The sequence below is a fragment of the Cervus canadensis genome, chromosome 9, assembly GCF_019320065.1.
Source record: "Cervus canadensis isolate Bull #8, Minnesota chromosome 9, ASM1932006v1, whole genome shotgun sequence".
NCBI classification, from domain to species: Eukaryota; Metazoa; Chordata; class Mammalia; order Artiodactyla; family Cervidae; genus Cervus; species Cervus canadensis.
Window position 1 is genome coordinate 76,420,391 of NC_057394.1, and position 16,141 is coordinate 76,436,531.

Consider the following 16,141-nt stretch of genomic DNA (forward strand, 5'->3'; position numbering starts at 1 on the left):
TGCACACTCATCTCAAACTCAAACTGTCCAAAACGAAAACTAATTACCTTCCTAAGCATAGAAGTTCTTCCTCCATACTTTGTTGAAAACCTCATACTTCCTTTTACCCAACCCTAAACCCTTGGAACTTGAAGTTACCCTAGAACCTACTTAGTTATCCATTCATCTAGCCAGCAAGTAAAGTGTTCCACTATATGCCAGGCAGTGTTCTGGCTGTGGGATATAGTGACAAACCAAACAAAATCATAGAGTTTACATTCCAGTGGAGGGAAACAAACAAATGTCAGCTGGTATAATATGTTATGGATAAAATTAAAGCAAGATAAGGGGGACAGGAAGTGTCCAGCCAAAATAAATAAATGATATTTTATATAGGGTGGCAAGGAAAACATTACTGATGAGGTGACATTTGTAAAGAGACCTAAAACAGGTGAGAGAAAGACATGTAGGGACTAGGGAGGAGGTTGTTGCAGGCAGAGCAGAAAAGCGGACACCACATGCTAGGCTGTACACACATATGCCTGGAGCAGAGTAAGCAAGGGGAAGTTAGCAGGTGAGACTGGAAAGGTAGCAAGAAGGCCAGATCACAGAGAACCTGTGTAGCATGCCAAAGAATTCCAGCTTGTATTCTGAGATGAAGTCATGGAACAGTTTTTGAGTCCAGAAATGACATAATCTGTCATATCAATACTTTAAAAAGGACCCTGCCAGCTGCTTTGCTGAAAATTCACTGTGTCTACGGAGGAGGGAAGAGGCAGAGTCAGAAGCATGGAGACCAAATCTACTGAAATAATCCAGGCAGTTTTATGATGCCTTGAACCAGGTGTTAGGGGTAGAAGTGGTGAAAAGTGATTGGATTTGGGGTATATTTTGAAAGCAGAGTTGTTAGACTTTTACATTTATAGGATAGGACATCAGCTTTGGAGATGTTAAGTTTATGATGGCTACAAGTCACCCAGATAAAAATGTCAAGCAAGTAGCTGAATGAATGAATATGTTGTTTTTGGAAGAAATCTGGCTTAAAGATGTGAATTTTGGAGTCATCATCAAATAGATGGTATACAAAGTCATGAGAGCGGATGAGACACTAGTGGGGAAGGGCAGGAAGAGAAGCCATTTGGAGCTGAACCATGGGGTAATTTAATATTTAGTGGCCGGGGGAAGAACTAGCAAAGGAAAGTAAGAAAGAGAGCCAGTGGGATAGGAGAAGTAAGAGAGATGGCCCAGAAGCCTTAAGAAAGCAGGAGTGATTAACTGTGTCAATGCTACTGACAGGTTAACATAAGGATGCGGGGACAATGTGGAGTTCACTAGTAATCTTGATGAGGGGTGGTAGTGGGTAGTGATAAAAATCTGAGATGGGTTTGGGAGAGAAAGGGAAGAGAGAAAGTAGAGAAGGTGAGTTGAGACAATTCTAATGAGATGTGCTTTAAGAGGGCATGGAAATGGACTGGTGGGATAAGGGAAGTCAAGAAACTCTTTTCAAGATGGGAGATTTATAGCAACTACCTACACTGATGGGCTTCCCTGATAGCTCAGTTGGTAAAGAATCTGCCTGCAATGCAGAGAACTGGGGCGACCTTGGTTCGATTCCTGGGTCAGGAAGATCCCCTGGAGAAGGGATAGGCTACATACTCCAGTATTCTTGGGCTTCCCTTGTGGCTCAGCTGGTAAAGAATCTGCCTGCAATGCAGGAGACCTGGGCTCAATCCCTGGGTTGGAAAGATCCCCGGAGAAGGGAAAGTATTCTGGCCTGGAGAATTCCATGGACTGTATAGTCCATGGGGTTGCAAAGAGTCGGACACGACTGAGTGACTTTCACACTGATAGGACTAGTCCAGTAGAAATGAAAAATTATCAATGCAGGACAGAGAGGTAACAATCGCTGGACTCGTTTCCTTGAATAGATGATCTAGATGTGATCGAATGCACAGGAATGAATAAACCTGCTCCAAAACTTACTTTCATTGATTTCTTTTACTCTATTGTTTTTAAATATGAAGAATATTGTGAAAAGGAGGAGTCTGCTTTGCAGCTTTTATGATCAAGACATCTATTTGAATCTACTTGGGACATATTTTGCCACTCTCTGTTAATGACTATCTGGCCAAATGGGGAATCTATCTTCCACTCAATCTCAACTCTACCACATGTACTAACTAAATGAAGCCTTTGTTGTTTTTTAGTTGCTAAGTCATGTCTGACTCTTGTGACTGCATGGACTGTAGTCCGCCTGGCTCCTTTGTCTATGGGATTCTCCAGGCATTCTCCAGGATTGTCTATGGCAACTGGAGCAGGTTGCCATGCCCTCCTCCAGGGGATCTTCTTGACCCAGGGACTGAACCCGGGTCTCCTGCACTGGCAGGTGGATTCTCTACCACTGAGTCACCTGGGAAGACAATAAATGCCTTTACTTCCTTACTAATCTCCTTGCAATAGTTTCTCTGATCTATTTCTAAAACATACATCTGGTTATGTTGCTTCTCAGAAACATCCAAAGACAAACCACTGCCTGTCCAGGTTTTGATTTGTCAGAAATGATATCCAGGAAGCTTTCCTTTTTAGTCTGACTCTCCCCATTTCTTTGTGTTTCCTCCCTATCCTCACCCCGCCCCCATGCCTGACAAATCCCATGATGAAAGTCACACAACTTCTTACAGCATCCAGATTTGCAATGACCTAACCAGCATTCTTTACATTCCATCTAAAGTATTTTTCCTATTAAGCTTTTGTCACATAATTAGCTGCCAATTTTTTTATGTTCTCACATCACTTTGTTATATGCATTTTAGTATTTATAGCACAATAATTCTTGTCATGCCTGGCTCTAAGACAAGCAATCCAGTTGGACTTTTGAAGTTTTCTTCTTTTTGCATGGTCTATTTCCCCTGAGCTCCTTTTTTGCCTCCCCTTTACTTTGGATACTATCTTTCACAGGAGCTTTCTTCCAGTGACGAGTGATCTTTGATTTTCTGTTCTCGCTTAAGAGTGAAGCACTGAATAGCTGACTGGAAGCTGTGTGCTGGTGAGCTTGTCGATCGTTGGCTTCACTGTCTGGCAGTGCAGTTTAATTTCAATACCTGCAACTATCAGTAGCCTTTCTATTGGGCTGGTCCTAAGACCCAGAAAAAGAATCATTGAGTCTTTTGCCTAGAGGCCCAGCTGCCAGCATTTGGGAGCCAAGTGTGGGAACGAGGCTAGGGGTTCTCACCACTTTAAATCCATATTTTTACTTAATCTCTGTTTTCAGATCCTTCCCCTAGTCCCATCCCCAATTCAGAAACTCTCCAATTCATATTCTCCAGAGAATGACCTTCTGGTCTTTTGGTAGAAGAGGGATTTTTTTGCCTGCCTGCAGTGGGGGAGGGGAAAATCTTACATGGATTTTCAACTAATCTTCCTATTTTCGACTTCACCTTCAGAAGTATATGTTGCTGCCAATTTGAGTCTTTTTCAGGTTCTTTAGGGGAAACTGGGTAGCTTCTCTGCCTGCTCTAATGTTAGGTTTTAGATTTCTATGTCTTTCTAAGTCATTCATGATTTTAGCTTCGAAAGTTTTGTTATTTCAGGATTTTCCTGGTGGTCCAGTGGCTAAGACTCTGTGCTCCCAATGCAGAAGGCATGGGTTCAATCCCTGGTCCTGGTCAGGGAACCATATCCTACATGCCACAACTAAGAGTTCGCATGCTGCAACTAAGACCCAGTGCAACCAAATAAATAAGTTAAATAAATATTAAAAAGAATATTAATTTTTAAAAAATTTGTTTCTTCTGAAACAACACTGTACTTACAGACTAATACATTTAAAAAATTCTCTTGTAACTAGTACAGTTTTGAGAGGGAGGAGAGATAAAAGTATATTTTTAATATATGCCATCTTTAATTTTTCTTTCACTTTTATTACTATAATTGAGATATAATATGTGTGTGCTTAGTTGCTCAGTCATGTCCAACTCTTTGCGACCCCATGGATTATAGCCAGCCAGGCTCCTCTGTCCATTGGGATTCTCCAGGCAAGAATACTGGAGTGGGTTGCCATACCCTTCTCCAGGTGACCTGCCCAACCTGGGGATCTAACCCAGCTCTCCTTCATTGCAGGCAGATTCTTTACCATCTGAGCCACCAGGGAAGCCCATGAATACTGGAGTGGGTCTATCCCTTCTCCAGGAATCTATCCCTTCTCCAGGAGATCTTCCAGACCCAAGAATTGAACCAGGGTTTCCTGCATTGCAGGCGGATTCTTTACCAGCTGAGCTACCAAGGATATGCCACCTTTATTAATTGGTTTTGAGTAATTTCCATATCCTGCTCAACTTTAGTACCTTATCCATAAAATTGAAATAAAATCTATATGTCTACAAAGTTATTAAAAATGAGATAATAATATGTGTAGCAGTATAAAGTACTACCAGAGTACAGAATTATTTAATCCTGATGCAGGCTCTCAAAAAAGGGAAGTGTTAATGTTTTCACTGTATGTTAGAGCCAGTATATCTAGAAATATATTTTAAAAAACCCACACTTTTACTACACTATATTAAAATTAAAAAAAATTAAACATGTCTTACCAAGAAGGTCCACAGGTAACTGGCTCTAAAGAAATGTGATGCATAAATAACCTTCTATCTTTCATTGTGCCTAAAAAAATATATTTCACATTATGTATTAATGAATGCATTTTATATTATATAGTAATGAAAATCTAATGAGAGATTCTATTTCCTATGTCTGTTCATTATACATTATTGTAACTACACAAAAATTTGAGAAGATTATACATTTAAAATTTTTCAAAAAAAATAAATAAAATTTTTCAGTGCACATAATGAATGCTTAGTTCATAACTATCAAAAAGTTTGGTTCTCAAATTGATAATGATTAATACCAAATAACTCACAGTGCAAATATATATATGAAATCAGTATAGATTTAGTCAGCTGATGTTAATCAGAACTTGAAGGCATTAGTGAATTGCCAATGAAAATATAAATCTTTAGTTTTATGAAGGTTGACAAGCTAAACTGTAGATATTATTCATTTTCAGTAGGTAACTTGTACTTCTTAAATCTTCCACTAGTCCATTAGTAGGGAGGGGACTGGTTGAATAAACCAGAATACACTGATATAGCCATGTGATCAAGCACTACACAGTCACAAGAAAGAACAAGGAAGATCTCTCTATGCTCATTTATGCATTATCTCCAGATAAATTCAAACTGAACAACAAAGAAGGTACAAAGCCCTGTGCACACTGATATCTTTTGAGTGAGAAAGAAAATGAGAATATATATATACATATTTACATATTACTTATATATATATATGTATATATATATACACACACATATTTATTTAGAAGCCCTAAAAGGATAGACCAAAAACCATTAAAAATAGTTACCAATATAATAAGCAGGAAGTGAGGAAGTTGGTGAACAATATGGAGGAGACAGTGATGGAAATAAGGCTTCTCTGAGTAAATATTTCTATAGTTTCGATGAATGAACTACACAAACATTGTATTTATCCAAATATGAAATTTAAAAGGGCAAATCTTAAAATTGAAAACAAAGTGAAACTAATTAATCTAACCTAATTATCAAATTGTTAACCACAAAAGAATTCTTTTAAGTGACATTTGAATAGAGAACTTTAACTAACTATACATTCCTTATGATATATGTTCCTAGGACAAAAACTGCAAATAATTCTTAAATCTCCCTTAGTAGTTTATTAATAGTAACAGTTGTACTGTAAACTTGAAGCTATTATACATATACTATAAGACAGTGATACTTAGAGTGATCCATGGAACACTGGGAGGGAGTACCCACACCCCTTAGAGAGGATCCAAGCTGTCAAACTACCTTAATAATAATTGTGATCAATAATAATAATAAGCAGTAGTAGTTGTAGTTATATATATATCTTTCTAACTGTGTTGACACTGGCATTGCTGGTATGTCCTGCTGCATACTTTAGTGTGATAACTGTCTAAAGGAAATGCACTTTATGTGAACTGCACTAATCAACTTTCCCCCAAAGAATTCCATTTTTACTTGAAAGCATAACCAACAAACTATTTATTCAGAGTTGGGTATCCAGCAAATACTTCTTCAAAAATAAATGAAATGAGCTCATCACTACAAAAAAACAAGTATTTGCTGCAAAACAAACTATTGTAAAGTTCAAGCTTTTAAACAAAATGACAATTGTACAACGCTTATATCTGGCTGTTACTGTTACAATTTCCCAATACTAAATTTTCAGATTAGATCAGTGGTGACATTAATAAAAGTAATTGTTTAAGATGGTATAATGTGTCACTGTTGGAAGAGCTGCGTAAGTCTGAACTAATTTTCAAGATGACTTAAGTATAATATTTAATATTTATAAATACGAAAATTTTTCAATTTTAATGTTGAATATGATAAATATAAATAGAAATAATCCACATAATCAAATGCTCTTGAGGATCCTCAATAATTTTTATGAGTATAAAGAGATTTTGAGGGCAAAAAGCTTGAGAATCTTGGCTGGATAATAAAGCAAATAAGTAAATATGTTTAATGTTATTAGAACCAAGAATACAGCATTAAAAAAAGATGATAACACCAGCAGCTCTGAGCGTAGTTAGCACTCAAATCTTGTGTTTTAAAAAGTATTAACCATTGAAAGGATCTCTGGAAATTCTAAGGACTCTAGAACTGGGGTGAAGAATTACGATGACTTCCTAGAAATCTTTCTGTGATAATACAAAGCAAGAAAGTGTTCAAAGGTTAATTAAAGCATATTAAAAAAAAAGAACTCTTAAGAAATACTTGAAGAGGTCACTACTTACAAATTTGAAATGATTTGGGCATCAAAAAGAATGTTACCTTTTGTAAAGAAATAACATTATTTATAATGTGTTCTTTTAAACTTTATATCCATATAATAAATAAGAATCTAAGAAATCAACTGTGTCTAAAAGAGAAAGAAGAAAATTCCTTTACTACCCTTAGTAGTGATTATTATACCAACTACTCTTTACTCTGAAAATTGGTGAGTAAAGGGAAAGAATTCAATGTTTATCATGCCTTTTTAGCAAGAACTATATAGATAATCCCCAGTTATTAAGGGAAAGCCCTTCCTTGCTGAAGAATCCCAGCTAATAAATGTATAAAGTAATAACAGAATTTTCAAGTCACTATTTTTCAATCTCCAATTAAATAATCGATTCTGGTAAATATTATGAAATCAACTGTATTTTAGGATGTAAACTTATTTTATTAAGTTCTTACTAAATTCTCTCAGCTTTTTATTTTAAAAATCCTTATTTGAGTATCATTTCACATTTCTCAATTATGGAAAACCTCCACATTATACCTGGTAGTATGAAGGAAAAACTCACATAACAAATAAAGCAAGATAGAAGTTTTAATAAACCACACTGTAAAGTCTTGCTCAATTATCCATATACCCAAAAGAGGTGAGAAAAACAACTTTAAGAATATTAAGTATAGTAATTAGAGAAGGAGAAAAGATACACATTAAAAAGCATATTTTACCATCTGGAGTGCTTTTTGAAGCCTTTAAGGATTTTCCTTGATTTTCTATTATCCTGTCAAATTCATTTAACAAGTTTCGTTTGATTGGGGGTTCTCCTAAAAAGAAATTCCCATACATGTTTTTAAAGCAAATAACATCGGTTTTATTTTTCAAAAGCCATAGTCCATTTTTTAAAACTAAAGTACTGGCTCTTACAATGTGTTAAGTAAAAAATACATAATAATTATAATTTAAATAGTGAACATTCTATTTTGTAAGTGATTTTTGTAATTAATTTTGTAATTTTTATAATTAATTTTTCAATGTCAATTTAATTTCTATTATTTTTTGACCATTTAAAATACTTCTTTTTAATTGGGTCCAGGGATAAACAGATGTACCAGATATCACAGATAATCTTTTTTTTTAAATAAACTGCCACTTAATGTAACTCCAGGCTTATTGGCAATAAGGACAAACAAAAAATTTCTTCAAATAAACTTTTTTTTTTGCATTACACTCAAGAAGGGATTTATTATATAGGTCCCTGAACTAGAGTCAGTGGCTAGGAAAAAAGATTTTAAATTACCAAAATTAAAGTACTGGCAAAAGTAATACATACTTCTTATTTAAAAACTCTTCAAAGGCTTAGAATAAACTTAAGCCATACTTGAAGTTATGCATTTCTATGCCATACTGAGATAATGTGTTAACAGATACCTTTTTAAAAAAAAATATTTATTTTGTTTATTTGGCTGCCTTGGGTCTTGGTTGAAGCATGTGGGATCTAGTTCCCCCACCAGGGATTGAACCCAGGCCCTGTGCATTGGGAGGATGGACTCTTAGCCACTACACCACCAAGGAAGTCCTGATACTTTGTTTTTAGACGTTTTTTGATTTATTAAAGCAAGTGAATTTGAAGGATTTAATAAGTAAATATGTCCATGCAAGGCTTTATTGAATGTTCGATTATAAAGTGATTTAATTGTTTGACAAGATCTTGTACTATAAAGTAACCAGAAGCTGATTGTGTCTAGTCGCTCAGTCGTGTCTGACTCTTTGCAACCCCATGGACTGTAGCCGGCCAGGCTTCTCTGTCCATGGGGATTCTCCAGGCAAGAATACTGGAGTGGATTGCCATGCCCTTCTCTAGAAGCTGATTAAGCTATATATATTTATATCTAACAACAGTGAGGGAAATGAAACAATGATGCTGTTGAAAACACTTAGTAGAAATCTGAGTTGTTACTCCTAGGCACAAGGCCAACCTACTTTAATGCACACATGAACAAAACAGGATCCTATAAATAAAGACATTATTTTCTATAAAAGAATTAGGAATATCTTTAGCATCTGCACCTCAGAATTTTGCACTAGAGAATAGTGACAATAAGGTAAGTATTGTAAAATTACTACTCTGCCTGTAACGTGAACTTGGTATAGAATGTGGCATGGATAATACTTGATTAAGGAAGTCTGTATCCACCAGGATGACTTAAGGGCAAAATGTACCAAGTATAAGAATGAACTGACCATCTTCAGTGTCTTTCTCTATAATGTGAAGGGCCTGGATAAGAAGACTTGTGAAAACTCAGCTACTCTATGAGTCTAGAGTTTTTAAACAGGATTGACATGCTTCAGATCATTCACTTAAAAGTTGGAGAGTTACTTTTGGCATTTACTTTAATTGTAACTAATCAACAGATTTAATTAAGACTACCCCTAGTCAAAGATACTAACAGAAAGAAAAAAAAAAATCAAACATCCAATTAACCTCATAATTGAACTGAGTTGTTAAATATTTAAAAGAGAAGTCAGAACATAGTCCAAATGGCATTAAGACCAGAATACTATTTACTAAAAAAAACTTATCTTAGAACACCTGCTAGGTGGAAAAAAAAAAAAAAAAAAAAAGGCAAGCTAACCAACATCTATAGTCAGAAACCAGCTTTTAAAGTTCTTAATAGCCAGAGTCTGAAACTGTTCTCTCTCCCCATCTCTATGTGTACATGACTCAACCAATGACTTCCTGGCACACAGATTCAGCTATATCAAGAATGAAACCAAACTACACACCAAAGTCTGAAAAATGTACTTAGTGTATAATTTCCTAATTGTTACAAGCTAGCATACCAGAGGGAGAAGGCAGTGGCAACCCACTCCAGTACTCTTGCCTGGAAAATCCCATGGACAGAGGAGCCTGGTAGGCTGCAGTACATGGGGCCGCAAAGAGTCGGACACTACTGAAGCGACTTAGCAGCAGCAGCACAGACTTATTAAGGACTTAACAATTTAAAAAGTGGCTGGGAGACCAAAAGGCAAAAACAGACACTTACCAACTGTGACAAGTGCATCTCCTCTTCTTTTTTCTATTCTTGAATTTGACAAAACCATTTCCTCATTTTTTTGGCATGTAAAAGGAGAGTGTTTCGCATGACTTGGAAATTCAGAATCTGTCAGCTCACCATCTTCCATAAAAGCTCTGGCAATCTCTACTGCTTCTGTTTCAAAATAGTTCTCTGGGTCTTTGGAGTCAGTAGAACAAATTTCTGTATTTGTTTTCACAAGATCAGGAAAAGTTTCAGTTTTCCCAATTTCCTTTTTTATATTTTTAGACAAAGTTTGCTTTTCCCCCAAAAGATGAATGTTCTCAATGTGTGATACTCTGGTTCCTAATACTGACTGTTGTTGGTCTTGCTTAAACTCAGAGAGATACGAAGAAACTTTAATAGAGTGATTATTTTCTGAAGAACCACTTTCAATGTTATAATTGTTTGATAATTTAAATTCTTTATTGTAGGCTTTTTCCATTTTGGAGCTTACAGAGTGTTCTGGGGTTCTTTTATCAGTACAAGAGACAGGAAGTATCTTTGATACATCTTGCCTAGAGGTAGGTGAATGTTGGAGACTATATTCAGTTCCGATTAAATCAAATTCTTCAAACATTCCCTTAACTTTGCACAAGGCACTCTCAGCAACTGGAACATGTTTTCCACTTGCTGTACTAAATCCAGAGAAAGCAGATGATAGTAAATTTGGGGGGTTATGTGTCATAGTATTTTCTTTTCTTGTGAACATGTCTGAATGCTCTTCATTACTTTTAAATGACACTCTGGAAAAGAGTTGCTTGGCATTGTCTTCTGACTTAGAAAATACCTGTCTTGCTTTTTGTAATGCAGAATCTGACACTTGGACAGATTTTCCACTTGCTGTGTTAAAAATCCCACAAGCAGTCATAGAAGAGACGGACCTGGGATGCTTTCCCATGTTAAATTTACATCTATCAGAAGTTTTCAAATCAACATGACGAAGTGGTATTTCAGAAACTTTCTCCAATCCAGAAATACTTTGGTCATGTTGTAAAATCGGTTCACTTTGAATGTCAGGAGAAACATCATGTGAATGCATATTATGTTCTTCATTATCTGGGGAGTTAGGGAAAATAACATCCTCTGAGTCACCCAATGCCTTATGAGAATCTGTCACAGTTTTTGTTTGGTCAGTGCCTGATTTAGTCTCAGTGTTTTGCTTAGTTATGTTCCTGAGGTTGTCTGTAAACCTCTCTCTCACTGTTGTTTCATGTGAAACAAAGACTATTTGATCACTTGCTGTACTGTATGCAGGTGGTTCAGTCTCAAACTTATTTGAATTAGATAAGGCCACTTCAACAGCTGTCTTTTTATTTTTACATGGTGAAAACTTAGTCACAAGTTTCAGAACACAACTATCTTTGTCTAAAGCTTGTGGGTTTATGTTTGCTTCTCTTATGGTGGGTATTACTTCAGAAAAACTACTGTTTTTCCTATCTTTGACATTCTTCACTACTGGCTCAATACCAGAATTATCAATTTTATTCTTTGAGAGATACTCTGATTTATTAAATCCCTCACTGGAATGACAAAAATCAGAATGACATGAATAGCTGTTAGGCATGCTGTTGTTTAAGGAAGTTGAATCTTGCTTTTCAGAGAGGCTTTTGTCATTTTCAGTTATGATACTGTTTGAACTGTTTCCACATGAAGGATTTCCTACATAATCCCCAGTATATTCCTTTAAACATATAGTTTTGGAGGAATTTATTTTTTCTGGTTGATCACTCAATTCTCCTTCTCTAAGCCATTTCTGGGCTTTAAGTAGTGAAGCCTGACTCACAGAAATTTTTCTACCATGTCCTGTGTAAAACGCTAAAGCTAAGTTTTCAATGGCTGAAGAAGTGGAAAGGTTTGTGTAACAAGTTATAGGACTTTTTGCTGTTTCTTCTTCTATATTTTCATGTACTTTAACTTTCAGAGAGATACTATGTGATATGTGGAGATTTTCAGTTTGTTTGTGTAAATGATCACTTAAGAACCTGGGTGGCATGGCAGTCTCCTCAGAAACAAGCTTTTTCTCCTCTAGAGAATTCTGCATCTCTTCATGCTTTGGGGCAGTTACTTTACCTATCTCACATGCTAAGTCAAGCTCTTCTTTACAAACCTCTCTGTCCTTTAGCATCTTTGCCCCTTGATGGATAAAATCAGTCACTTCACTATTGTCTTGCTTTGTTTCATCAAAAAGATTTTTCACTTTGTCCAAAGATTCTTTGGTAATTTTTACTTTTTTCCCACTAGCTGTATGAAAACCCAACATGGTTGGTTCTTTGATCTTTTTGAGTTCACATTTTTCTCTTTGCTGGAGTGTCAGTATTTGATTTTCAATACCAGCTGGGCTGCTTTCTTTCAACATTTTGAACATACTGGTTTCCTCATGACTTGACATGTCCATTTTGTTGATATTTATGTCAGAAAGTAATTCAGAATTTGAGGAATCTGAAAAATTATTCAATTCTTTTTCTGTACATTTTTCATCAAAGAAATTTACAACTTTATTTAAAGACTCCTTAGAGACCCTTATGTTTTTCCCACTTGCAGTCCAAAAGGACAAATCAAAAACACCAAAATCTTTTATATTTTGCCTCATCTTATTAGCAATTGGCTCCTTTTTATTTGACTTATTAAATGTTTCTTCAGCTTTCATAACTTCCAAACAAGTTAAATCCGACAAACCTTCTTTAATTGGAATGTTTTCCTCCTTCATAAAGTGATGAGACAGTTTCAGATGTATGTTGTGTTGATCAGTATATGGTAAGCCACTTTCGTCTTTATGAACATAAACTGTATCATTTTTACTTGAAGCACAGCCATCAGATTCTCCTAAATTACAAACAAACCCAGCACATTTGTTATCTTTGTTTTCAGTATTTCTCTTGAAATCTTCAGTATTTTCTTTGACAAAACTACTGGTGGTCATTTCAAAGTTATTCTGGAGTATCAGTTGGCATTTATTATTTTCCTCACTTAAATTTTTATCACTGCTATAATTTTCTACCTTAAACACAGAAACATCAGAATCGTTACACTGACTTGAAGAGAAACTTTCTGGATCTACTTCTGCAGGAGTTTTCTCACTAACTTTCTTGATGTCACTGAACAGTTTCATGGCTTTCTGCAATGCTTCATTAGAAACATTCAGTTTTGTGCCACGAGCTGAATAAAAGCCCCTAAACTCCTCTTCACTTTTATCTGTTAAATAACCAGAAACACTTTTGTTACAGTTGGTTGTTGATAAGCAGATCAACTTTTGCTCATGTCCAACTAAACTTTCACATTTCTTGCTGCTATCTACATGACTGAGAGATGGGGCACTGGTTGTGAGATGAAGATCAACATCTTTCTGCTCCTCAGAAGTGGTATTCAAGACAGTTATCTGGGTTTCAGGCATTTCAAATGGATTACTCTGTAATATGTGGCTTGGTTTTCTGAACTGTGTAAATTCAAACTGACTTCCTGATTCTTCCAATATTGTAGAAAGTTCTGTAATTTCTGCCTTCTGGCTGGGTGTTAAATTATGGTTTGAATTGAAGTCTAGCTTTAAAGATAAAACTGGAGCTGTGTGACTGTTTTCACCATCAGAAACAACGGCACCACTCTGCACATACCCACACACTGTATCAACTGACTGTGAATCATGATCATGAGGTCGGCCTCCTTCCCTTTGATTTTCTAATGATTTTACAATTTCAACACAAGGTAAGCTAGCAGGATAATGTTCTTCAATATCCTTGAAGAGCATTTTGCTTTTCTTAATATTGTGTTCAGAGAGTTTTATCTTTTTATTAGAAGCTGTTCTGAAGCCATTTCCAAAACTGTGACTTGAAGTCAAATCTGAGAGTCCTGCCCATTTGTCCCTGCAAAAGTTATTTCTGTTTGATTTTGTATCTGTATCTAAGGATACATCTGGCTTTGAATCTTGACCTAGAGTCATCTTTGGTTGTTGCTTTATGCTATTTCTATTCTTCTCTATAAGACCATGGACTATATTTGATGAGACAGAATCTTTTGTAATGGACATTTTGGCTACTTGTCCACCATCCATATCTATACTTGTTACTATGACAGAGTTCTTGAGAACAGGTTCTTTTAAACAACTGAAGTTTGCCTCATGAACTTCCTTAATGTTTCCTAAAATAGGAATATTTCTTTCACTAGTTGTTTGAAAGATAAAATTATTTTCATTGTCTGGGGAAAGTTCTTCAGAGTTTGGGTTGACAGTTCTTTTTGAAATTAAAGTAGTTTCTTCCTGGTCTTTATGGATGACTGTGAGATTCGTATTTTGGTAGCATTGTACTTTCACAGGTGATGCTCCTGTTATATATATTTCAGGTGACAACATCTCAGCTTTCTTAGAATTTTCATTTAAAACACATGTTTCTTGATTCTCTTCCATGGAAATATATTTAGTTAATTCAAAACCTGCTTCACAATTCTTAGATTTTATTTTCTCTGACATTTTATCTGATTGTTTTCCTCTAGAAATCACAACTGGATTTGACAGAAGATCCTTGGAGCTAGGAGTTAAAATCGTGGTATTATCATGGTCATGTAAAAAACTTTCCTGGAATTGGAAGACAGTATCACTACATTCCTCTGAATGTGGCAATTCAGGGCGACATACTATAGGCAAGACTTTTTCCTTTATATCTGAAACACCTTGGCCTTTTGGATTATCTTCACAATGCTTGTCCTGCAAGCATGACACATAATCAGTTTTTGTGGTTATAAATGACTGCCATTTTTCCTTATTAATATTTGTTTCTTTACAATAAAGATCCTGAGTTGTTTTATTATTAGAAGAACTGCTTTCATTATTAAAACATTTTCTCAGAACTGTCCCAAAAGAGCTGGTTAAAGACAAAGCTGGTTCTTCAGAATCATTCTGTGAACAGTTTTTTTGGATAGAAGAATGCAATGAACCTAAGCATGAAGACACAAAGTGACAAGATAAAATTCAAGTATTATTAATCACATTCACTAAATATTTTCCACTAAGTTAAAAAGATAGTGTCTAAAACAAGAATTACATGAAAATCAAGAAGTGAATGTCAAGTTTAAAAGAAAGAATTCTAAATATTCTCTATTTTGAAGTTACTACATTTCCCAACTAAAGATACAGAGGACCTAGTATTTTTTAGTAATATTTATCAAGTCAATTAAAATTAGTATGTAGCTAGCTGCCATAAGTAAAATTCAAAGTATTTTTATTAGAAAATAAAATTGGAAAAGAATTCTTTGCTAATATTGATGTAATAGGAGTTAGAAAATCAAGGTAATGAAAAGGAACTAAAAAGTAACCACTTCCTTTGGTTCAGTCTTTCCCATTGAAGAAAAACAAAAAATGAACTTTAAAAACAGGTTCTACATATGAAGGGCCTGAAAGATTACTTAATCTCAATTAAATATGCAAATCTTTAGTTAATTTTATTGCACTTCTGAATCTATTAACAAGTCAAAATTATTAGTCTCATTTTATTTATTCATTAACCACTGTTTTATTGGTTTTATCTCTGATATATACATTTTCCTCTGGAAATTAACCTAAATCTCAAACAGTTCTGTACTACAGTTCCATCAAGCCCACTGTTCATTAAAATACTATCACCCAGTCAAATATTCTCAGAGGGTGATAAAGTCACCTTTTAACATACAGTATGAATATGTTAAGTCATGTCTGATTCTTTGCAACTAAATGGACTATATCCACCAGGCTCCCCTTCCATGGAATTTTTCAGGCAAGAATATTGGAGTGGGTTGCCATTTCTTTCTCCAGGGGATCTTCTCGACCCAGAGATTGAACACACATAATAACTACTAATAAATAAACTTTTGCTCAAATAAAAAATGGCTTTTACTATGCATATTCCTGACACCGAGATATAGTAATAACTCTAAGTAACCTCTAAATATTTAAGAAAACTGTGTAACAACAAAAATGTCACTATTTTATGACTGCCTTACATTAAACTTAGCTAACAATTAGCTTTTTTTCCTATTTTTCACATGCTTTAAAGAAAATACATATTAAATAGCACAACATATTTATAGAATTGTCCAACTTGCATATAACAAATACTGAAAATTAAAGCAGGAATTAAGTAGCCAAGCTCTTGGTGTTTATTAATCACATGCTCTGTCTCAAGAGTTATGATTTTATATATATACATATATGCATATGTATATATATGTATACACCATGCAAACTGATCCAACAAGTTTGAATGGAATGATTCTGAACACTG

At 35.1% G+C, this 16,141-nt stretch overlaps 1 protein-coding gene across 4 annotated transcripts in view; it reads right to left on the bottom strand.

Moving 5' to 3' along the window:
- BRCA2 (BRCA2 DNA repair associated) overlaps nucleotides 1–16,141 on the bottom strand; it is a 51,580-nt gene that overhangs the window by 21,987 nt on the left and 13,452 nt on the right. For 3 of the 4 annotated variants that reach the window (XM_043477459.1, XM_043477457.1, XM_043477458.1), the window contains exons 11-13: nucleotides 9,864–14,819; nucleotides 7,548–7,643; nucleotides 4,569–4,638 (exon numbers count right to left, since the gene is read on the bottom strand). In XM_043477459.1, the coding sequence (XP_043333394.1) occupies nucleotides 4,569–4,638; nucleotides 7,548–7,643; nucleotides 9,864–14,819 (5,122 nt within the window). The remainder of the gene's footprint in view (nucleotides 1–4,568; nucleotides 4,639–7,547; nucleotides 7,644–9,863; nucleotides 14,820–16,141) is intronic. The other variant, XM_043477460.1, reaches the window with a different exon arrangement.